The sequence below is a fragment of the Serpula lacrymans genome (genome assembly GCF_000218685.1).
Source record: "Serpula lacrymans var. lacrymans S7.9 unplaced genomic scaffold SERLAscaffold_6, whole genome shotgun sequence".
NCBI classification, from domain to species: domain Eukaryota; kingdom Fungi; phylum Basidiomycota; class Agaricomycetes; order Boletales; family Serpulaceae; genus Serpula; species Serpula lacrymans.
In genome coordinates, this window is record NW_006763295.1 from 2,496,063 (window position 1) to 2,519,117 (window position 23,055).

Genomic DNA, 23,055 nt, shown 5'->3' on the forward strand with positions numbered 1-23,055 from the left:
CAGCAGTACAGCAAAGCTTGGAATTGCTAATGCGCAGCAAAGGTATGTTTTTGCTTCTATTTTTGGGTTATTATCCGCTTACGCTTGATATTTCAGATGAACTCCACCACATGATGTCTGGTACGCTGGCCGCCCTTGTCCCACAGAAGTCAGGTAGCTCGAACTTGAACACTGCACTGAGAGACTACTGTGAACGCCTTATTGTCCGACTTCAGGACCCTTATTTCCGTGCTCTACTCACCCAACTAACGTCTAAAGACTGGTCAGAGGTCCTCGAAGAAGAAGCGTTGCCCCTCCGCGAACGCCTCGCCGTCGCTTTCCAGTTCCTCGACGATAAGGCTCTGTCTTCTTATTTACGACGAGTCGCCGATAGATGTTGCATGCAGGGCGACATTGAAGGTCTCATCGTCACTGGGCTGACGTCGTCTGGAATGGACATCCTCCAGAACTACGTCGATCGGACCGGTGACGTCCAAACAGCGGCCATCCTCTCCTCCTTTGTCTGCCCGTCTAAATTCCAGGACACTCGCACCCTCCGCTGGCTCGAAGCCTATCGCGACCTGCTCGACGGTTTCAAGCTCTTCCACTTCCGTGTTACATTTGATATTGAGAGGGGCCAGATTCTACAGGAAGCTGTCAGGAGTGGGGACCTGGCGCCGTTCGATTGGGCGCCAAGGCAGATTGTTATCCGCTGTAATTATTGCAGCAAACCGCTGGATCCATCGCTTGCTAATCCGAAAAGCAGGGTTCGTGTATCATACATATCCTCGCAGTATTTCGTTCTGATATTGATGACTCGTATTCCTCTAGCCGATGGCTTGTCCCAACTGCAATCGTGCCTTGCCGCGATGTTCCATCTGTTTGACAACGCTCAGCATCGTCCCAGATGCCGTCCGCGACCAAGAGCTGTCCCAATCTCAGTCATACTTCACAGGTACGTCTATCAATTCATGCTCATTTTTAGCTCGCCACTCAACTCCTGGATTCATCACTCAAAGATACCATCGACGAGGCCATTATCATATGCCAGAACTGTCGGCATGGCGGCCACGCCTCACACATCCTAGAGTGGTTCTTCGGTGAAGAGGGCATCCGTTCGCACGGCGTGTGTCCCGTGGCGGATTGTGACTGCCGCTGCGGTGAGGAGCTCTAACACCCGGATTTCCACCACCTTCGCTCTCTGTTCAATATACCCTTCTGTATCATTTGAATCCTATTACTTTCGTAATTTCAACCCCCCCACCTTCAGCCTCGCATTTACAGTTATTTTCTTCGGTGCGACTACCTTGATAAATTTCAAAGATTTTGTCCCCTTGTATTGTAAAACCTTCCGCTTCATGTGTTATATACTAGTACGCCCTTTTTTGTGCGATTTATTCGGTAATGCTACATGTAAAAGGATGAGACTCTATCTTTGCTCAACTACGAGATTGAACCGTCACGAAGGAAAATTCGACAATGTAAAACTACTTGAAGAATGAACGTTACTCGCATAAGCCCATGCCATAAAGTAAGCATAGACCGCCATTGTATTTTCATCGTCACCTCTCCTATCGAGGATAAAAGAAATTGTCGAGTTCCTGAAGCTGGGGCACGAGGAAATACGGTAATGCAAATGCAGATGGCATGTCAAGCAAAAATATACAAGTGCACCCCCGCTCCGTCGACAATTATGCAAATGCTAGGCACTCCAAGAAATCCCCGCACGTAGTCAACACCACGAGCACAGATAAAAAAGCGAGCCCTGGGACATGTTGCGAGTAGACAAAAAAAGTCCGTGTAAGATAAAGAAAAGGATAACGCAAAAGCATCGAGTATGAAGACAAAAAGTCGCAGTAGACCAAAGAGGAAGAAAAAAAAAAGTCCCGTACGAGAATGTAAGACGAAACAAAAGTGTAGGCAGCACAGAGAAAGCGACGGTTCGCATCAAGATAAAAGGTCGATAGACTTCTTCTCTGGAGGAGACCGTAGACGATAAAGTGAGGCTAAACTCCTGGCAATGACGACGGAGGCACGAGAGCAGCAGGTATACTTCAGCGAGAAGTAGGTAGATCGTAGCAGACGGAGATTGTGCAGGGAGATGGACTTATATTGCTTGTAAATACTTTATGCAAGACTGGTGCGTGTGAATTATGGGATGGAGTAGTAGGTGAGGGCACGTCGTGGGCATTTCTATTGTTGCTGATGGTGCAGGTACTTTTCAGTTCGTGTACACCTGCATCTCGATCGGAGGCTGTTGATATTGCTGCGGTTGTGGACTGTCGAGATAGGGTTTCTCGTCAGACGCGCTGGCAGCGTTGGTAGCAGCAGTGGGATCGCCAATTCCCGCACGAGTGCCCCACCCAGTCTGTGAAAGAGAAGGTGAGTATGTAAATGAGAATGAGAGATACGACAGATTTGATGATAACTAACCTCGTGTAATGTTAATAGAGCATAAACCTTCATGATCGCGAAGTAGTAACCGAACGCGATGAAAGCAGGCACATATATAATGTGCTCTGGTTGGTACCATAGATGAGGTAGCAGCTTTGCCGTACGTGTTGCCATCAACCATACGATGTAACTGCATACGATATTCCTACGAAGAAATGTTTAAATATACTCTAGCCTTGTCGGTGAATAGGAATGTACGAACCACCATGGTAAATGATAGCCGCCTTCCAATATCGGAATAGTACTCTTGGATATCAAGATTGCCACAAGACAAGGACCGACAAGAAGCGTAAAGGGGTTAAAGAGCTTGTCCACCTACAAAATAACAATGAGCACTCGCTACTAATATAAATATGCGAGAATTGTTTACCATGGTGTAGGCAACGTATGGATGCGTTGTCCAGATGTGCCTTTCCATGAAAAGTGAGCGAAGATCAGACCGCCACGTATTTCTCGTCCACCGTAGCACTTGCTTCAGGAACCGCCAATCAGGCTTCATCGTACTGAGTAGTTCGGCTTCCTTGCAACATTGGACGTAAGTACTCCAACCGTGGCTAACCATCCACCTCGTCAAGAATTTGTCATCACCAGAATTCAAATGGTATTTGCCGAGCCAGTAGTCGTGAGTGAAGCCGTGTAAAAACTCAGGATCCTTAAGGATAACTGTACGGTAGGCGGCAGTGCGACCGGACAAACACGGAATACCTCCATCTATATGCGTAGATGAAGATATTTCGATATTTCGAATTGTGAGACGGAAAGCGGCCAAGACCTCCCAGACGGTCATGCGTTTACCACAGGGTTGGACACGCTGAGAGGTTCCTACACCTCCGACCTTCTGGTCTTCAAAGCAAGCGAGGACATATGGAAGCAGAGTTGGCGGCCAGATGGCATCATCATCAGCAAAAAAAATAATATCAGTTGATGTATTCTTGATGCCATGAGACATCTGCAGCCTCTTGTTCGCGAATGGAACGGTGAGGACGCGGATGCGCTCTGGGTCTACGGCATTGGCAAGCTCTTGAAGAGGCCCAAGCATTTTCTCCTCGGTGATGATAAGAATTTCCTTCGGCTTTCCGACGAGCCAGCTGTGCGCTGCCTCCTTGAATTCTTCTCCTGCGTCGATGGTAGGGACAATGATGGTGACATCTTCTGATGCGATGTAAGTGGGATTTTCCGGTAGTGGGACTGGGCGATAAGTAAACGAGGCTGTAACACGAATGAGGTACCATAAGTAACGGTAAAATCTGAAAAGAAAGGAGGTGTCAGCGCATACAACGATATAAAACAAAACGGTCCAAAAATCACCCGATAACTCCAAATGGTAGGACTATAAGAAAAGAGCGAGGTCAGTAAGGACTCGCTGGCGACGACACGTTGAGGAAATGGTATGAACTAACATATTGGAAAGTTATCGGACGTCAAGTACAACATCTTGACGGCCTAGAGTGTCGTGTGAGACGGTGGGGAGGGACAAAAAAGAGCGGAGAGGGGTCGACGCCAAAGCGACGAGACAGAGTTGGGGGAGAGCGTCCTTAGACGACAAGGGGCTGTTGAAATCAAAGCAGATGGTCGTTATTATGCAGAGAAACCGTCAGCCAGGCGGGTCTGATCTGGCGGACTTTCAATTCAATTAAGGCCATCTATCTGGCCCAAAAACTATTCGGGAGAATATATTACGGATGGCCGCTGTTCTAGTCAAAATAATTACGGCCTTTTCCAATTCTCTTCACTCAATGCACGCTTCGATAGTGCATCGTGGGTGGAGCGCAGCAGCGCCCGTAATAAATACGTTTAGCATACTTCAAGTTGGGCACGATTCGTTGACAGTCCCCACGAGATAGTTGGTCACTTTCAGGTGAAAAACAACAAAGACCACCTGGTTTTTGCATTAGATATGATACAAAAGAGGCGTTTAAGCATACCGCAGTCTTCGCGGACTGTGCTGTCACGCTTGGGCCTAAATCGAATTACGTCAAATTGCCATGTTGCGATACCCTTTTTCGTGACAAACATCCTTGGCGCGGGTGGCACCCGTCGTTACCGCATCTGACCCGACTGTGCCAAGTTTTGTAAGCAAAGTAAAAACACAAGAAGGTTTATTTGTTAATTTATCGAAACACAGAACGTCCAGAATACACACAGTCGTAAAATGAGGAAAATTACAGATGACTTGAGGCTACTAGGTAGAAGCAGGGGACCAGGATTAGGAATGAAAATGAAATCGTGATGATGGTGGAGAGGAAGGAAGGGAACTTGGAGGGAAATTTTAGGGAAGGGATTATCGAGATCTAGTCAAATCCCTCAACCGAAACGTTCCAGCTCCACCTACCATCCAAAAACCCTTTCGCAGTGTCTTCTAACATGATCTCATTACGTTTCTGCACATATACCTACAAAAGTCAACTTCATCAGCACGACAAAGACAGTAAGAAGGAGAGTACAGCATACAGTCTTGTCGGTGACCTTCTGGCGAAGCGTGGAAATAATTTCTGTGTCTATTTGAGATTCTAAAAGTTCAGAAAGGTCTTCTACAGCCCTCTCGAGATCACTGATAATGAGGTGGTCATCAATAACCCATAAGCGTAAACCTCCGTAATGGATACCTACCGTTGATTATCTTCAAACAATTCCTTCTCATTACCTTTCTCCAAGTAGTATGCCATTGCATATGTCCACTTCAGTGTCGTACGACACTTCTCTACTTCATCGACAGCCTTCTTCATGAATTGCACTTCGATCCAGGTCAAATCCGACGTGACCTGCATCTCTTCCATCTTTTTCTCCGTCTTGGAGTACAGTTCTATAGATAACTTGGCAGACTGCTCATGGTTAGCCCAGCGGTTATAATACTATCAGGAATTATGAAATGATCAATGACGCTGCATGAGGCTATCAAAGCAGCCACGTACGTGAAGATAACGCTCAAGAGAGGCACGACTCTTCGATTGCGCGTCTCTGGCATCAACTCCTGTCTTTTCATCATACCTGTTGCATGAGTACCAGGCAGTGCCATGCTCCGACCAAGGACCTTCATTGATTTCGTCAGCTCAACGTCCTTCATTATCACAACAAATCTTACCCATGCAAACCCAGCAAAACTCATGCTTGCATTTCTTACACGTCATGTGGCTAAAAAGGAAGTCATTAGCTACCAATAACTAATGAAACGAGTAATCGCTACGCACTTGCAACCGCCATTCTTCTCGATAGTGCTTTGGCATTGACTACATTCCTTGGTATTACTCTTGATCCAATTGGCCGTCTCGCTGTCATCTCGGCACTTTTTCAACCACATCTTCGCTACCGAGCAAATGACGGGCCTGTGGTCTGCTTCAATTGGACAGCCAAAACAGAATTTATGAGTGCCCGATGCGCCACACGATACAATAGGGACAATCGTAGTTAAAGCTGACTTGTGCGCAGCCACCGGGCATGAGACAGTATGGGTGCACGACGGGTATGGGCAGTACTTGAGGCTCGGGTTGGACGCTACAAAGTGACGAACAACAAGCTCTTGGAAACGTTCCCAGGTAGGAATATCGTCCGCAAGAGCAGAGCGTACAAATGGGTCAGGAGCCACAATCGCACATCCCTCAGCCATACAACGAATCGAGTGTTCTCCCTCCTCGCGTATCTTACTCGTAAGGTAAGCGCCCCAGCAACCTGCACAGAATTGATGGTCACATGACAACGACAAAAAGCTCGTTTGAGAGTCATCGAAGCATATGGGACACACAAATGGTTCTGGTTTTGGAGCTGCAGAAGGAGCGTCAGGGTACACAGACGCTGGGGTTGGTGATCTTGATTTACCTGGAGTTTGGCGGGTGGGACGACGCAGCCCGCCTGATGAACGGCCGCCGGTAGACGAGGAGTGAGAGCGAATAGGCGCCGCGGATGAAGATACAGAAGATCTGGATGGCGGACTTATGCCGGCCGAGATTGAGACTGCAGAAGCATTATCCATGTACTTCTCAATGAGGCGTTCCTTGTTCCAGCTCAGGTATCTCAAGAGCAGGGATGCAACGCTGGCCTACGAAAAAGATAGATAGTATTTATGTCTGCATAAGTAAGGATACGGGAAGAGAAGATAGAGCCATACGCACATCAACGCCAAAGATACCACTAATGTGCTCAATGTCTGCTGCCATGGCTTTCTCGACGGCAGTCTGGGTAAGGGTGTCATACTCTATCTCGTATGTCTTGCGCATTGCTTTGGATGGAACCTTAAAATCTTCGTTAAAGGCGTCCATGTCCATATCGTCGTCTGAGGACGCTGAACCTGACGCTATCATGAGGCTGCATGTTGCGTGTAAGCCACCAGACGACTTACCATCCTCCTGAGTATCCATCATTTCGTCGTCCTCATCAGAGTAATCGATATCATCGTCTGAATATTCGTAGTCTGAGGACATGGCTGGCGTTGTTCTTTGTTCTATGCTTTCTTGGGCTTTCTTGCTATTGTGTTCGTCGTGGTCGGGATCGATTGTAGCCGTCGGTGCAGCACCGAATGTGTAAGGCCCAGGTGCAGTGGCGCGGACTATATCCGTGGGAATACTTTGAGACTCCGCTTTTAGAGCACATGACTCGACAAGATTATATCGATGATTCAAAAACGGGTTTGGATGCTGGGCTTGAGGCTGATCAGAAGTTCTTTTGTGCCCTCAACTACACGTTTGTTATCTCGCACAAATTCACCAGCTTGCATACCTCTGAATATCAGAAAAATGGCATCTGAATCGACGGGAACACATAAGGACCCGGTGACGGGCGAGATGATTTCCAAGACGTTCGTCTTTCATGTGTTTTATTGATTTACTTTCGCGTCTTGATCAATCTCGGACGCGTGCAGGGAGCTTAAACGCCGTGAAAAGCAGCGCGAGAAGGAGGCAAGGAAGGCAGAGAAGGCGGCTGCTGCCCCTCCGAAGGACGCAGGCGAGCCCAAGGTGGACGGGCCAAACGAAGATGATCTCAACCCTAACGTGAGTACTGCTTTTTTCTTCTTAGATCAGTGCGGGGGTTGCGTTGTGCACCCATGTTCATTGTCTATTCTGCTTATCGATCTGAGCGTTAAACTATCCTGATGCTGATGATTTGATGTCTGATCGCAGCAATACTTTGAACTGCGTTCGCGAGCCATCCAGAAGCTACGTGAAACGCAATCTCCCAATCCATACCCTCACAAGTTCGATGTTTCGACATCCATCGTGTCATTCATCGAGAAATTCAGTGTGGAGGGCAAGATACAACCGGGCAAGAAGCTTGAAGGCGTCACCGTATCAATAGCAGGCCGTATCCACACCAAGCGTCCATCGGGCCAGAAGCTCATATTCTACGATCTGCATGGAGAAGGCAAGAAAGTGCAGATCCTAGCAAATCAGAGGTCTCGTCCCCGTTCGTCATCCTAACAAGATCTTCCTTGCTGATTTGCTTCCAGAGATGCTGCAAATCCCGACACTTTTGTGGCCACTCATGATATCTTCCGTCGAGGTGATGTCGTCGGTGTGGTGGGTACACCTTGTCGAAGTCAGAAGGGAGAACTGTCCATTGCACCATCTGAGATGGTACTCCTTGCCCCCAACCTCCACCAGCTGCCCTCCGCCCATTTCGGTCTGAAGGATCAAGAGACCCGGTACAGGAAGCGTTACCTCGACCTCATCATCTCCGACGAAACTCGTCGCATATTCGTCACTCGCAGCCGCATCATCAATTACGTCCGCCGTTTCCTCGACAACCTCGGGTTCCTCGAGGTCGAAACACCCATGACGAGCATGATCGCTGGCGGAGCTACCGCCAAGCCGTTCGTGACTCACCACAACGATCTTGACCTCGATCTCTACCTCCGGATAGCCCCAGAACTTTACCTCAAGCAGCTTGTCGTTGGAGGCCTTGATCGCGTGTACGAGATCGGGAGGGTGTTTAGAAACGAAGGTATTGACCTCACGCATAACCCGGAGTTTACTATCTGCGAGTTTTATATGGCATATGCGGATATGTATGACATCATGGACTTGACCGAGAGCATGGTCGAGGGCTTGGTCAAGTACCTCACCGGTGGAAACACAACGCTGAAGTATCAGCCTGAGGGCAAGGACGGAAAGGAATACGAGCTCGATTTCAAGACTCCATGGAAGAGGTACGACATGATCGGCACTTTAGAGGAGAAGCTCGGTGTTAAGTTCCCACCGGGTGATACGTTGCATACTGATGAGACTAACACGTTCTTGAGGGAACTGTGCAAGAAGGTGAAGTCACACTTCTCAGCAATCCTGCAGTATCTAATCAAAAATAATTTCCAGCACAACGTGGACTGCAGCGAGCCACGGACAAACGCCCGATTGCTTGATAAGGTTAGTATTTGCTCTTACTTTTTTATCGCGTTGAAATTAATCATTATTTCAGCTTGTCGGAGAGTACATCGAGCCTCTCTGTATCTCCCCTGCATTTATCGGTGCGTTAATAATGATCATTTTCTTTTTCATCATCTGACACGCGCTACAAAATCAGTTGGCCATCCCCAAGTTATGTCGCCTCTTGCCAAATGGCATCGATCCCGACCTGGTCTCTGCGAGCGGTTCGAGGGCTTTATGTGTGGCAAGGAATTCTGCAATGCCTACACTGAATTGAACGATCCATTTGAACAAAGACTTAGGTTCGAAGAGCAGGTAAGAATCCTTAATCATGCTCTTATACGATCCGAGTATTGATCGTGTGTCTCAACTAGTTTAGGCAAAAGGAACAGGGTGATGACGAGGCACAGGCTATCGATGAGACATTTGTTGACGCGTACGTCGGTTCATAATATCACGTCTCTCTCATTCAGCTCATCGCTGTCCCAGTCTCGAGCACGGTCTTCCTCCCACAGGAGGATGGGGAATCGGTATCGACCGTCTGGTCATGTTCCTAACAAACTCGACAAGTGCGTTGGTCTTTCACAGATCTTCGTTCCATACTCATCCATTTCACACTGCAGATATCAAAGAAGTATTATTATTCCCAGCCATGAAGCCCATAGAAAACGCAACGAACACATCCGGCGCTGCACCTGGACCTGCGGGTCAGGTTTAGAGGTCATCAAAGGCCCATCAAAACGTAGATTTGTAACAGTAATATCTTCGATGTATTTCCTATCACAGCTTCATAAAAGTCTGTTCTACTTACTCATACTTTACTTACATCGGAATATTACTGGAGTCCCAAGTATCGTACTGTGTCTTGCGATGAATCCATCACGCTCATTCTTGACTTATCTGATATATGATGTACGCAGAAATCACAGACATGGAGACCGAGTCTTTTTTTAAGTCACAAGATTGCGGTATCTAATCTTGGCTTATAGAGTGCAAGAAGGGAACTGTCAGAAGAACAAGAAAGAACTTGGTAGAACCGCCGAGAAAATACATCAAAAACGCGATGTCGAAAAAGCTCAAAAGAGGAAAAAAAAACTCAGCCACCGCTATAATATTAGCCACTCCATCCAAATTTTGAGCACAACGCGTTTGCCTCCTGCTACACCTCACCTCACCTGTATCGCTGATCTTGCAAAGGTCATTTTACGAACCAATTTCTATCGTACGAACGCTTTTAACGAACCACAAAAATGGCAGTAGTGGGTGTCGATTTTGGGACTCTGCACAGTAAGGTACTGCCGGACCACGCTTAGATCACAATCCAGTATCTCACTTTTGATATTTTCTTTACTTTCTCTTTTTCTACAGATCGGTGTTGCAAGGCATCGAGGCATCGATATCATCGTCAATGAGGTCTCCAATCGTGCTACACCGTACGCCTACTTTTTTCGATAAGGATTTATCAATCTGTGCTGATCAGCACATCCTAACGTCACAGATCTCTCGTTGCCTTCGGCCCAAAACAACGATCCATCGGCGAGTCTGCCAAAACGCAGGAAACATCAAACTTCAGGAATACTATCGGATGCCTCAAGCGTCTCATTGGTCGGACGTTCCAGGATCCCGAGATCCAAATAGAGAAGAAGTATCTTAATGCAACGCTGGTAGACGTCTCAGGGACTGTAGGCGCAGAGGTAAACATACATATCGCCATTTCTCCATCAAACATCATAAAAATACTGAATCGGTGCATTCTAGGTGTCATATCTCGGTGAAAAGCAGACCTTTTCTGCAACCCAGCTTGTCGCAATGTACCTGGGCAAGCTCCGCGACATCACCTCTAATGAGCTCAAAACTGCTGTCACCGACCTCGTCATTGCAGTTCCAGGGTGGTACACAGATGTCCAACGTCGTGCCCTCCTTGATGCAGCCTCCGTCGCTGGGCTGAACGCCCTGCGCCTCATCAATGACTCCACAGCCGTTGCCCTCGGGTACGGCATCACCAAATCTGATCTTCCCGAACCCGAAAATCCTCGTAATGTCATGTTCGTCGACGTTGGTCACTCATCCATGTCCGTCACCATCATCGCCTTCGCCAAGGGGCAGCTCACTGTTAAAGCCACTGCCTACGATCGTCACTTGGGTGGCCGTGACGTCGACTACGCACTCTTGCAATATTTCGCAGCAGAGTTCAAGACGAAATACAAGATTGACGTACTTTCGAGCCCAAAGGCGATGTTCCGTCTTGCAGTCGGTTGTGAGCGCCTCAAGAAAGTGCTCTCTGCCAACTCGGAGGCTCCCCTAAATGTCGAATCTATTATGAACGATATTGACGCGTCGTCTAAGCTCTCGCGCGAAACCTACGAGGGCCTCCTCACTGACGTGCTTAGTCGCGTGGGCACACCAATCAAGCAGGCGCTTGCCGAGTCTGGGCTCACTCTCGAGCAAATTGACTCCGTTGAACTTGTTGGTGGGACCACACGTATCCCTGCTGTGCGGGCACAGATTCAGGACGCTGTGGGTGGGAAGCCGCTGTCAACGACGCTAAACCAGGACGAGGCTATTGCTCGAGGTGCCACCTTTGCATGCGCGATGCTTTCGCCTACATTCCGTGTGCGTGACTTCGCGGTGCACGACATTGCCCACTACCCAATCAAGGTGCAGTGGGAACCTACCCCTAGCGACCCTGATGACGATACCGAACTCGTTGTGTTCCCGCGTGGCAATGGGATTCCGTCGACAAAGGTACTCACGTTCTACAGGAAGGATTCGTTTGATATCGAGGCGCGATATGTCAACCCGACTGAGCTGCCAGGAGGTATTAACCCGTGGATTGCGCGTTTCTCTGCGAAGAGTGTACCGCCTGATTCGAAGGGAGACCTCACGTGTGTGAAGCTGAAGACACGCCTGAACTTGCACGGCATTCTCTCGTTCGAGGCTGCATACACGGAGGAGGTAGAGGAGAAGGAGGAGGTGCCGATGGAGGTTGATGGTGCTGATGCCGCACCCCCGAAGAAGAAGAAGGTGGTGAAGAAGAAGGAGGTACCATTCGTGACGGGAACATCGTCCCTAGATAACTCTATCGTCGAAAATTTGAAGGAACAGGAAGCACAAATGCACGCTGCTGACAAGCTTGTTATGGATACCGAGGTAAGTCCCAATCATCTTTCCGCACTTCCATGGCGGGAGAATTGAATCATGAACGAACTCCACAGGATCGTAAAAATGCGCTCGAAGAATATGTATATGACACACGTGGAAAGCTTGATGACCGCTATGCCGCCTATGTTCAGGCCGCAGAGAAGGTGACACTTCTTGGTCTGTTGCAGGATGCAGAAGACTGGCTGTATTCCGAGGAAGGCGAGGATGCTACCAAGTCTGCATACGTTGGAAAGCTCGATTCACTTAAGGTTGTTGGTGACCCCATCGTTCTCCGATACCGCCAGTATGAAGACCGACCTCGCTCTATCAGCGAGCTTCGCGCCTCTTTGAACGACTACCTCGCCCAGGCTACTTCTCTCGACGAAAAGTTCGCCCACATCGACGAGAAGGACAAGCAGCGCGTTGTAGAGAAGTGTGCAACCATTCAAAAGTGGCTCGACGACCAAATTGCGCGACAGGCGGAGAGGCCGAAGAACTCAGACCCTGTGCTGACGACTGCAGAGATCGGGAAGAAGAGGGACGAGTTGATTTACTTTGCCGTCCCGATTTTGACCAAGCCCAAGCCCAAGCCTGTGAAGGTCGAGCCTACACCTACCGGAACGCCGAACGGGACACAGTCTCCGCAGAGCGGAACCCAGACGCCTGATCCTGCGGCTGGCGCGAAGGCTGAGGAGGCACCAGCGCCCCCCGAGATGGACGTCGACTAGAGGGATCGTTGGTATTTTTGCTTGTCCTCGTTGGACGATGATGATTAATGCTGGCGATGATGATTTCCTTTTCTTTGGCATTTTGTTACACGTAGTAATACAACACCGGGAGTTGTTTCGAATAGAAAGTGTAGAGAATACTAACTACCATTTGCAATCTTAGTCATTTGTAGTAGAGGCAAGGTCTTGTAAGATTTCACAAACAGGTGAGGGTTCAAAGAGCGATCTGAAATTATTGATGAAAGTTTCAGCATATTCGTCGACACACTGTTTGTATGAATGTTACTTGGTCTTAGTAGCAAGGGTAGCGAAAGATTCCAGAATTGGCTCTGTTATCGAGACTCCGAGTTGTATCAAAACATATTCCAGCGCTTTTAGTAAAATCTGGTGTTGATATTCATACGGACGTAACGTCGACGTGGAGGGTCACAAAACCTTTGACGAGACTAAAGCTCAGGCTACATCACCGTTGCTTGTAGCCAGCTCTACTTCAATCAAAACACTATCATCTCCCTAGCTCGACAGGTAGACTAGCGAATGAACGTCATCAACAAGAGTCTCAGCCGCTGTTCAACAGAAACATCCGAGTCTGAGTCCACTGAGGACCCCCGCGTATTGGCTTGGATGTGGTATCCATGGCCACTGGGCGGACGGAAACCACCCTAAAAATGGCCCGATGTTGGATCCCTATGCTGACGGAAAGGCCAAAAATCTGGCAAATGTCCGATCCTGGGTGGCGGACGTTGGTAGCAATGTCTGATCAGACCTTTGGATGAATGAGGCTTCGACGGCATGTGGGCTCATGTGGGTTGTTGATCTCACCTACCGCTGGCAAGCCCCCAGTCAACCACGCACATCGAGTGCACATTGTCATATGTGGTGTGCGTACTTTCACAGCAACACTTTTTGCGCTGTGCCACGATGTTGCCAAACACCAGTGCCAAGCGACAGACACTTTTCTCACTGTCTTGCAACTCGATATTGTAGCCCTGAACACTAGGTATGTTTGTGCTCACCATTTGTTCCATAGAAACGAACAATGTCCACCTTTTCACCTTAGTCACACTCTGTCCCTTCTCTACAGGTATTATGTAGGCATTGTGCCACAGGATTCACGCTGTTCATGCCGCTGTACAGCATCTTATCAAGGCCCACCGTGGGGGAGGGCTGGTGTTCACAGATGCATTGCCAAACGGCGCCGATGATGCAGAAGATTTGGGGGCAGAGGGCGTTGACGGCGAAGAGGATACCTTCAGCAGTGACGAAGATACCTGATTGGCATCCTTTTTTTACTTTTTATTGACTACTAATGCATATACCTCCCTTTGTACACTAGCCATACTATAGCATTCTACTTACTGTCCTCTCTCTGTTTGTGCGGATGGATCCCTCACAATCTGAGGTCATATCCTGCTGTGCAGACAGATCCCTTATGATCCAAAGTTGTATCCTGCCAGGCGGACAAGGTGCTCGTGAATTGAGGTAGTATCCTTTTGGCGGATGGATGGCAGGGCAAAAATTGAGGTCCGATGTTGATGATGAGAACTGTTGTTAGAAAACCACACACAAAACAAACTAACACACAATCCTCCCAGATTCCACGGAACTTGTTTATGGGTTTTGCCTCCTAGAACAGTGGGTGCTCTGGTTGTTCGTGGGGTGGTATGTATGACGATCCTTCAAAGTAAAACCCAGAGATGTATGGGTGTGGGTTTTGAGGAGGAGGGATAGTTGAACTATAGAAGATAGGGGCTTTTTGAGACGAATATAGGATGAGCACTACCTTGCTAATCTTAGCACAAGGTAGGTTTGAGAACAACAAGGATGACGAGGTGACAAGGTTCCCAGTGATAGCAGGCTCCTGACGCACAAACTGTAGTGCTCAGAAGGACTCTAATCAAAAGAGATAAGAATGACTTCAAAAGTGGGAAGTGACGATGACAGCAGTTAACAGTGGTAGCAGTGGGAAGTGTTGTGACCACACTGGATCACAAGCAGCAGAGTAGTGAACTTGAAATTAGAGAAGAAGTCTGGAATTTAGTTCTTTTTTCTTTTACAAGGTAAAATACAGGGGTTTATATAGTGAAAGAAAAGTAGGCTATGCACAGTATAGCTGTGCAAAAAGAATGAGAAAGAACATGAAGGAAGGAATGTATGCTGACGAATCCTGCGTAGGTAGTACAGGATAAGATTGTCAAAAAAGGAAAAGAAAGAGATAGAACAATGAATGCTGTGAGTAATGTCACAGGTTTGTACAGCCATAAAGTAAAGTCCAATAGCAAAAAGAGAGCAGGAAAATCATGATGTCATGGGAAGATGCAGTAAAAAAAGGGCAAGGCAAAACACTATCAGTATCAACACAGTTCCTTTATTGTCAGTCAGGCATTCTAAAAAAATATGTGTCCATAAAAATGATTCAAAAATCAAAAATAATCGCACTGTAAATGAATGTTCTGCTGAAGAAAAAGAAACTGGAGCCACCGGTCCACCACCTAGTCCAAATCCGACAGTTCCATGGCCTTACCAATGGACTGGTTGTGTTGGACCACCTGATCAAACGAGGGAGGGAGAGGAGTAGTTCCAATTTGGAACAAGTGAGTCCCAGGCAGCGTGTGGTAGGTGTAGCTGTAGCGAAGACGATGGACAAAATATAAGTGTACCCAAGTGAATGGGACAGCAATGAACATGGGCAACGCAAGGGGATGAACCTTCTCCAGCTCAAAAATTACCCACCCACGCTCCAACCAGGCAAGACGAGCGACCGATGTTTTGATAGTATATGATGGTAGATCGACGTCATAAAGATGGACCTGTTGCCCTATTTGAACCGGCCGCCGGGGCTTTGCTGATATCAGCAGTGGCACGTGGTAGTCAACGGATCGGCAACGGAAGTGGATAGGAAGTGGTGACATCAGAAATGGTGGGGGTGCAAATAAAATGAGGAGGAGGAGGGTGGAGGTGACGGAAAAGTGGATTAGAATGGGGATCCAGAAACAACCGTCAGGTGAGAATAAAAAGGAGAGGAAGGGGCCCATGGTGGGGCTAGGCAAAGGAAGGGGAGTAAGGGAAACGACAAAAGCGAGGGCGCAATGCAATGTGTAGCCAGTGGCGACGCGAAAATTTGCCAAAATGCCGAAATGCGGAAAGTACCGGATGGAAAAGCAAAGGTGAGCATGACTGGATTGCCTAATAGAGGTGGTGCTGATCAGCCACAAGTTCGAAAAGGGCAATATTAATTACTATTCCACGTGGCACTGTGCCTGTGTGGCGCAAAGGCGAGTCTAATTGAATATTTGCTTTGTTATTGACACCTGTCCATGCTACCAATCAACTTTGGTGCATGACAGCGTGCAGAGTGCTACACTTTGGTGTCAATACAGCAAAAACATGAACACTATTCAAGCTCCGTTGATTGTCAGCAAGCTCAGCACTCAGCGAAAACTCTATGCTAATCACTATGCCTGCTGTCACGATTTGAATCAAAACCTGCAGTAGTTATATCCAATCACATGACAATCATGTGACAATAGACAAAGTAGTTAGTTATATCTAGTCACGTGACAATCATGTGACAAAAAGACAAAGTAGTTAGCTACATCTAATCACGTGACAATCACGTGATAAAGGTCTAGACTATGATGCACAACATCAGTCAGCGCCTCATGGCTACTGCATGATTGTATTAGTCAACGCCTCATGGCTAACATTCAGAATGTATATATATTGACACCCATGTACATACTTTTCTCCAGTTGTTGATTACCTCTAAATACAGTGCTTGACGCTACTTGTTGATTCTTGAAACTTATACCTCCGTTAACTCGGCATAGGGTATAGGAATCTTACACAATCAACAACTGTAACAAGTACCGTCTATGAATGTAACAGCAGCTATCACCATCACCATCATTGTTGTTATCATCATCATCCTCACTTTACTCAAACACTTTTACCCAACTCACACACAACCCATCATCCCACTAAATCACATCCCCACTCGCCCTAACACCATCTTATCATTCTTCCCAGCCAATGTTTCACCCACCACCTCCCAAGACTCCTTCTATACCATCCCCCTTTGAACTACCTTTATATCAATATAATTCCTTTGGTGTGGAACCATAGGAATTTTCTCGTTTTTACCTAGTTTCATTTTTGCTTTCCTCTGACCAGGCCGCGCATTTGCGTCCGCCAGTCGGGAGAAGAACCGAGAGCCTAATTGTGAGGCAACGATAAACTATAACAAAAACTAAACCTATCTCCTTCTGCACTTGCAGGGAGTAAGGGTTCGATGAGCTTGAGGTCGACAGACGCTAGCAAATATAGCGAGTAGAGGACTTTGAGAGGTAAGCTTCAAAGGTTCTTGTTGAGGAGTAAAGCGGGTAAATTCAGTAATAGAAAACTAAGGAGCCATACATGAATAGGTACGGCTTTATATAGGGAACTGTCCGTTCCTCAGACCGAAAGGAGAATATACGAAAAGTGGTCTGAGGAATTAATCAACCAATAAGAAAAAGGGAGAGTAACTATTGTACGACTTCTGACTTGATTAATCAGCAGGTGAGAGACTTGTACTAGTAATAGAGGATTGTCACGCGTGGTCAGGAACCGTATCCTCATGATGAGGTACGATTCTAGATAAGGCGTTATTAGTATTACCAGGCTTTACTGGGGCTTGGAGCTGGTTGGCGAGATGCCTACTACCAGTCCCTACCCAGTGTGCTGGCTGGCTGGGAGCGATGCCCAGTCTCTGATCTGTGATATAAAGTGGTAACGATGGTTAAGAAAGCCTGTGAGGGCTATGAGAAGTAGAACGGCAAACGATACCTCTAGCCCTAGAGCCAGAGGCGTAATGGGAAAAGCGTTCGAGAACCAAGACATAGCGAAGATAAGGAAATAATAAAACGGTCCTTACACTAATAAGCCGGTTATAACTGGACAACCGTTCGGACCCAGTTTTCCTACTATAGCTTTTACATAAAATTCGTAAAATACAAAAATAGCACAGTACGTACATAGTCAGTGGTGAACAGAAGAGGATCACCTTGGCTCAAAGAGAAAAACGATAGACTACTTGAGATCTTAGAAAGCGGTGTATAGATCCAGCTTATCACTGGGGAATTCCTTTCTATGCTCAGTAGAGAATTCTACATCTGGATAGGAGAACAACATGTTTATACCAGAGACTACATCTTCAAGGGACAATTCCCTCTACCAGAAATCACACCCATCAGAAATCCCTCCCCTGTAATCAAACAAGAAACTCCCCTGCCACTACAACTCGAATTCAGAAATGTCCAACCTAGAATATTGAGATCGGCCAGAGCCATCCAACAGTACGGACGACGTGTTTACTCGGGAAATGATGGACTCATTACCCCGAATAGACACTCCCCCGCCGAAAGAAGTATCACTAGAGGTGTATGTAAAACAAGAAGTAGAAAAGGCAATCAGACAAACACACCTTCTATACCAATCACAACTTGATGAGGCGCTAGAAGAAGTGAGCGTCTTAGAAAAAAGACTAAAGAAAGTAACACCACCCCCAGAAAGGGTGGAAAGAAGTAGGACAGCCCTAGAAAAGCCAGAGAACTTTTCAGGAGATAAGAAAAAGTACCGGGCTTTTAGAGAGTCCTTACTTTTACACTTTAAAGATGACACTGTCTATTTCAAAGATGACAGAAAAAAGATAAGCTTTGTGCTATCTTTTATGAAAGAAGGAGAAGCCGCGGCCTTCCGAACCGACTGGCTGGTAAACAGAGTCGACGCTCAACAATTAGGGCTCGACATCACACATACATACGGAAGTTGGCCATATTTCACCAACAAAATGGAAGAAAGGTTCAAGGACAGTTTTGAAAAAGAGACTGCCAAGAACGAAATATTGACCCTGAAGCAGGGCAATGAAACCGCCCAAGCCTTTTTTGAAAGGTTTGAAGAAAAGAAAAGATGGGCGGGATATACAAACAGAATAAACAAAGAGTTCTTAATCTTGCTATTAAGAAGAAACATGAACAAACCCCTAGTAGACAGGGTAATCTACGGGGGACACATTCCAAGAGACTACCAGGAATGGAAGAAAGAACTCATATGAATCGATTATATTTGGAGAGAAAGAGAAAAAGAGAAGAAAGGTTCCGAAATTGGAAAAAGACCAAATTTGGAACAAAGGAAAGAAGGAGAAAAGAAAAGAGATGGGACCGGCTATACCTATACCAGTAATGGAGAAAGAATGGAAGTGGATAAAGCAAAGTTCCGCACAGAAGGGCGATGTTACAGATGCGGCGAGAAAGGACATAGAAGCTTCGAGTGCAAAGACGCACAGAAGAAGAAGCCACAGTTTAATGTCCGAGAATTATTGGAGAAAATGACGAAAGAGGAAAGAGAAAAACTCCTGGAGGGTTTTTAAAAAGGCCAGCGGTACCGCATCAACCGGCTGCGCCTAAAAAAGACATTTTGAATCAATTCCTTCCTTTGACTGTGGAAACATGTAATTTACCAGATAGTAGCATTGACAATAAAATTACAAAAAACCCACAGACAAAGAAAGAGATAAGAAACGAAAAGGATGCAAAAAAGAAAACCGCAGTAGAAGCGGCGCATAGTGACGAGACATCTGCAGTTTCGACGGCGGGCAAATCACTAAAAAGTGCAGTGCTAACGGCGGATGGTAAGATCCCTACACCCGATGCGGCAAACTCTACGGAGAAAAGCGCAGCAGAGACTGTAGAAGGGAGGTCAGGAACCCCTCCGAAACAAAACCTAGACAAAAAAGAAGTTTGGACCCCAGAATGGGTAGTGGACAGACTTAGAGACCAAAAGGAAGAAAGATCTATTGGAATCCTAAGTGCCTGGACACATAAAAAGAGAACTAAAGAGGTAACCCGGGAAACGATAAAAGAAATCAACCAGTTACCGAAAGTAGAAGCAATACAAGCGGTCATAGAGATAGCCTCCCCTAAAAAGTATATTAGGGGTACCCAAGGCAATCAAATGAACGTAAAGTGTAAGCTTACTACGTTGGACACTCTTAAAACAGAAATGGTCAAAGCATTATTGGACAGTGGATGCACGGGGAGTTGTATCGATTCCTAATTTGTAAAAGACCAAAAATATGAGACAAGAAGAATACCCAGACCTATTCCAGTCTACAATGCAGATGGAACTCTTAACAAGAATGGAGCCATCAGCGAATTTGTAATACTATTCATGGAAATTGATGATCACGTCAAAAAGATACATTTGGCCGTAACCAATCTAGGTAATGGAAAAATGTTTCTAGGACATGAATGGCTAAACAAGCATAATCCAAAAATAGACTGGAAAAAGTCAAAGTTAACCTTTGAAAGATGTCCCGAAGAATGTAAAACGAGAATCCGAATCTCTGATCCAGAGGAAGATCCGGAAACATACTTTGAAGAACTTGAAGTAGGGGAGAGGATGATACAAGTAAATCTCCAAAATTTCAAAGATGCCACAATCGATGACCAATATTACCATATTAGGGCTCAAGGCACAATGGCACAGAAACTGGCCGAAGCTGCAGGCAAAGATCGAAAAGAAGGCGGATTTGAAAAAATAGTACCAAAACATCTTCATCAATACAAAGACGTATTTGATAAAAAAGAGTTTGATGTACTACCGGAGAGAAGACAATGGGACCACGCAATCAAATTAATACCAGGAGATCATTCTCTAGATTGCAAAATTTACCCATTGGCACGAGGAGAACAAGAAGAATTAGATGCATTCTTAAAAGAAACCTGGAATCGGGACGAATAAGACCATCCAAATCCCCATTCGCATCACCCTTCTTCTTCATAAAAAAGAAAGATGGAAAACTGAGACCGGTTCAAGATTATCGAAAGTTAAACGATATCACTATCAAAAATAGATATCCACTCCCGCTGATTGGAGAACTGGTCGATAAGTTGAGTGGAGCAAAATACTTCACAAAACTAGATGTGAGATGGGGATATAATAATATCTGAATGAGAGAAGGAGACGGACAAAAAGCAGCGTTCAGAACAAATCGGGGATTATTCAAACTGTTAGTAATGTTCTTTGGACTAACTAACTCCCCGGCCACGTTCCAAACAATGATGAACACACTTTTCAAAGAATTGATAGATGAAGGACTCGTAATCATATATCTGGACGATATTATGATATTCACAAAGGATATAAAAACACACAGAGCAACGACACAACGAGTGTTAGAAATCCTAAAGAAGAACCATCTCTATCTCAAACCGGAGAAATGCAATTTCGAACAAACAGAAGTAGAATATCTGGGACTGATCATCTCAGAAAATGAGATTCGCATGGATCCGGTAAAAGTAGAAGGAATTAGCAAATGGCCAGAATGCAAAAATAAAAAAGACATACAGGCATTCTTGGGCTTTGTAAATTTCTATAGGAGATTCATAGAAGGCTTTGGGGAAGTAGCCAAACCATTGACCAAGTTAACGGGAAAAGAGGACTTCATTTGGGGAAATGAACAATGCGAAGCATATGACACACTAAAAAAATGCATAGCTTCAGCCCCTGTGTTAGCCCTCCCAATACCACATGGTCAATATAAAGTAGAAGCAGATAGTAGTGACTCTGCAATGGGAGCTGTCTTATCACAGAAACAAAAAGATGACTGGAAGCTGATTGCATACCTCTCTAAAGCGTTAAACCCTACAGAACGCAATTACGAGATTTATGACAAAGAACTTCTCACCATCATGACAGCACTTGATGAATGGAGACACTATTAAATAGATGCGGAAGAAGAATTTGAGATATGGACGGATCATCAAAATCTGCTATATTTCAAAGAACCAAGAAAGTTGAATAGACGACAGGCACGATGGATGACTGAGTTGAGTCAATATCACTTCACGATACACCATATGCCTGGAAGAAAACACATAAAAGCAGACCTGCTCTCAAGACAATCAGATCATGATAAAGGAGGGAACAATAATGAGGACATTGTACTACTAGATGAGAAACTCTTTGTACGAATGACCCTTTCACCAAAACAAAGAACCACAATTCCCCTCTCAAGGGAAACCCAAACTGATACCACCGGTGATAGTGGATGGACGAGAGGAATACAAAGTCGAAGAAGTTTTAGATTCACGTCTCAAAAGAGGAAAATTGGAATATCTAGTACATTGGAAAAACTATCCAAAAGAGGAATGCACATGGGAACCCGAACAACACCTAACCAATTCACCAGACAAGGTGAAAACATTCCATGATAAAAATCCTAATGCACCTCGACGAATACGATTTCAACTACATTTCCAACCTTTCGAAAACTTTACTACGACAAGAGTACGAAAACAATTATTTAATTGGGAAAACGGGAAATATGACCCTCACTTTTGAGACAAAAGTCTTAAAGAGGGGGTAATGTCACGATTTGAATCAAAACCCGCAGTAGTTATATCCAATCACATGACAATCATGTGACAATAGACAAAGTAGTTAGTTATATCTAGTCACGTGACAATCATGTGACAAAAAGACAAAGTAGTTAGCTACATCTAATCACGTGACAATCACGTGATAAAGGTCTAGACTATGATGCACAACATCAGTCAGCGCCTCATGGCTACTGCATGATTGTATTAGTCAACGCCTCATGGCTAACATTCAGAATGTATATATATTGACACCCATGTACATACTTTTCTCCAGTTGTTGATTACCTCTAAATACAGTGCTTGATGCTACTTGTTGATTCTTGAAAATCATACCTCCGTTAACTCGGCATAGGGTATAGGAATCTTACACCTGCCTCATGTTGGGTCAGATGAAACTGACCATTCGCACCGGCGTACCTCATCCAGGAGGTCACGTCCTTCTGCCTGGGCAGCCTGGACGCTGTCCGAGTGTACACCTATGGCCTTGATGTTCAAGTTGACCACCTCAGCCGCCTGTTCTGTTTGGTAAGCCCGATGACTTGTCCTGGTTCAGCGACTCACCCGAGTATTTCCCAAGGCAACGAGAGGGGTTACAATCAGTATAACTGGTGTTGTCGCAAAGTCCTCAACTCCATGTACCGGATCTGTGATCAATTCTTGAATTAACAGTAGCAGGCCATAGAAGACAGCCGTTTTGCCGCCTCCTGAGCTCGTCGTTCTTGTGAAAGCCATTGGCTTTGTTCAGGTTGTATAGTTGCTATGCCAGCATTAGAATACATGTATCAATGTATCACCAGTATATATTTTTTCGTCTGATTTCACCAAGTCCTTGCTCTATCTACGCAATGCCGAATAGGCCGTTAAGCCGATATGTGCCGTGCAGTTTTCTCTCTACTTAAAACCACCGAACGGGGGCACCCACCAAATCAGCGTTATATTGGACTAGACTACCCCAGTTATGCTACCAATTCGCATGAACGC

The 23,055-nt window shown here is 46.0% G+C and overlaps 7 protein-coding genes across 7 annotated transcripts in view; 4 read left to right on the top strand and 3 right to left on the bottom strand.

Annotated features, from left to right (window-relative positions):
• SERLADRAFT_415303 (uncharacterized protein) overlaps positions 1–1,418 on the top strand; it is a gene marked incomplete at both ends in the record, with an annotated part of 4,293 nt that extends 2,875 nt beyond the window's left edge. Inside the window, 3 exons of the mRNA XM_007317990.1 lie at positions 97–746; positions 811–934; positions 999–1,418. Of these exons, the coding sequence (XP_007318052.1) occupies positions 97–746; positions 811–934; positions 999–1,153 (929 nt within the window). The remainder of the gene's footprint in view (positions 1–96; positions 747–810; positions 935–998) is intronic.
• A 94-nt stretch (positions 1,419–1,512) lies between these two features.
• SERLADRAFT_466785 (glycosyltransferase family 2 protein) lies at positions 1,513–4,016 on the bottom strand (the record flags this gene model as incomplete). Its single annotated transcript, XM_007317991.1, has 6 exons — positions 1,513–2,347; positions 2,413–2,578; positions 2,636–2,748; positions 2,804–3,680; positions 3,742–3,763; positions 3,834–4,016. 6 exons carry the CDS (start codon positions 3,865–3,867, stop codon positions 2,201–2,203), a joined length of 1,359 nt encoding a protein of 452 aa, XP_007318053.1.
• A 485-nt stretch (positions 4,017–4,501) lies between these two features.
• SERLADRAFT_448842 (uncharacterized protein) lies at positions 4,502–6,917 on the bottom strand (the record flags this gene model as incomplete). The annotated part of the gene is made up of 8 exons (XM_007317992.1): positions 4,502–4,826; positions 4,885–4,984; positions 5,044–5,285; positions 5,346–5,464; positions 5,516–5,565; positions 5,622–6,466; positions 6,540–6,715; positions 6,767–6,917. 8 exons carry the CDS (start codon positions 6,846–6,848, stop codon positions 4,725–4,727), a joined length of 1,716 nt encoding a protein of 571 aa, XP_007318054.1.
• Positions 6,918–7,160: 243 nt separating this feature from the next.
• Positions 7,161–9,731, top strand: SERLADRAFT_448843 (uncharacterized protein; the record flags this gene model as incomplete). The annotated part of the gene is made up of 10 exons (XM_007317993.1): positions 7,161–7,222; positions 7,286–7,415; positions 7,545–7,816; positions 7,871–8,678; positions 8,733–8,783; positions 8,836–8,884; positions 8,941–9,098; positions 9,158–9,219; positions 9,273–9,352; positions 9,407–9,731. 10 exons carry the CDS (start codon positions 7,161–7,163, stop codon positions 9,499–9,501), a joined length of 1,767 nt encoding a protein of 588 aa, XP_007318055.1.
• A 302-nt stretch (positions 9,732–10,033) lies between these two features.
• Positions 10,034–12,831, top strand: SERLADRAFT_355892 (uncharacterized protein; the record flags this gene model as incomplete). The annotated part of the gene is made up of 5 exons (XM_007317994.1): positions 10,034–10,075; positions 10,152–10,216; positions 10,282–10,477; positions 10,542–11,933; positions 11,999–12,831. The coding sequence occupies 5 exons, from the start codon at positions 10,034–10,036 to the stop codon at positions 12,650–12,652; spliced, it is 2,349 nt and encodes a 782-aa protein (XP_007318056.1).
• Positions 12,832–13,428: 597 nt separating this feature from the next.
• On the top strand, positions 13,429–13,927 carry SERLADRAFT_437650 (uncharacterized protein; the record flags this gene model as incomplete). Its single annotated transcript, XM_007317995.1, has 2 exons — positions 13,429–13,652; positions 13,762–13,927. 2 exons carry the CDS (start codon positions 13,429–13,431, stop codon positions 13,925–13,927), a joined length of 390 nt encoding a protein of 129 aa, XP_007318057.1.
• Positions 13,928–16,022: 2,095 nt separating this feature from the next.
• Positions 16,023–22,915, bottom strand: SERLADRAFT_388659 (uncharacterized protein; the record flags this gene model as incomplete). Its single annotated transcript, XM_007317996.1, has 4 exons — positions 16,023–16,116; positions 22,448–22,599; positions 22,652–22,691; positions 22,744–22,915. 3 exons carry the CDS (start codon positions 22,752–22,754, stop codon positions 22,450–22,452), a joined length of 201 nt encoding a protein of 66 aa, XP_007318058.1.
• Positions 22,916–23,055: the final 140 nt, after the last annotated feature.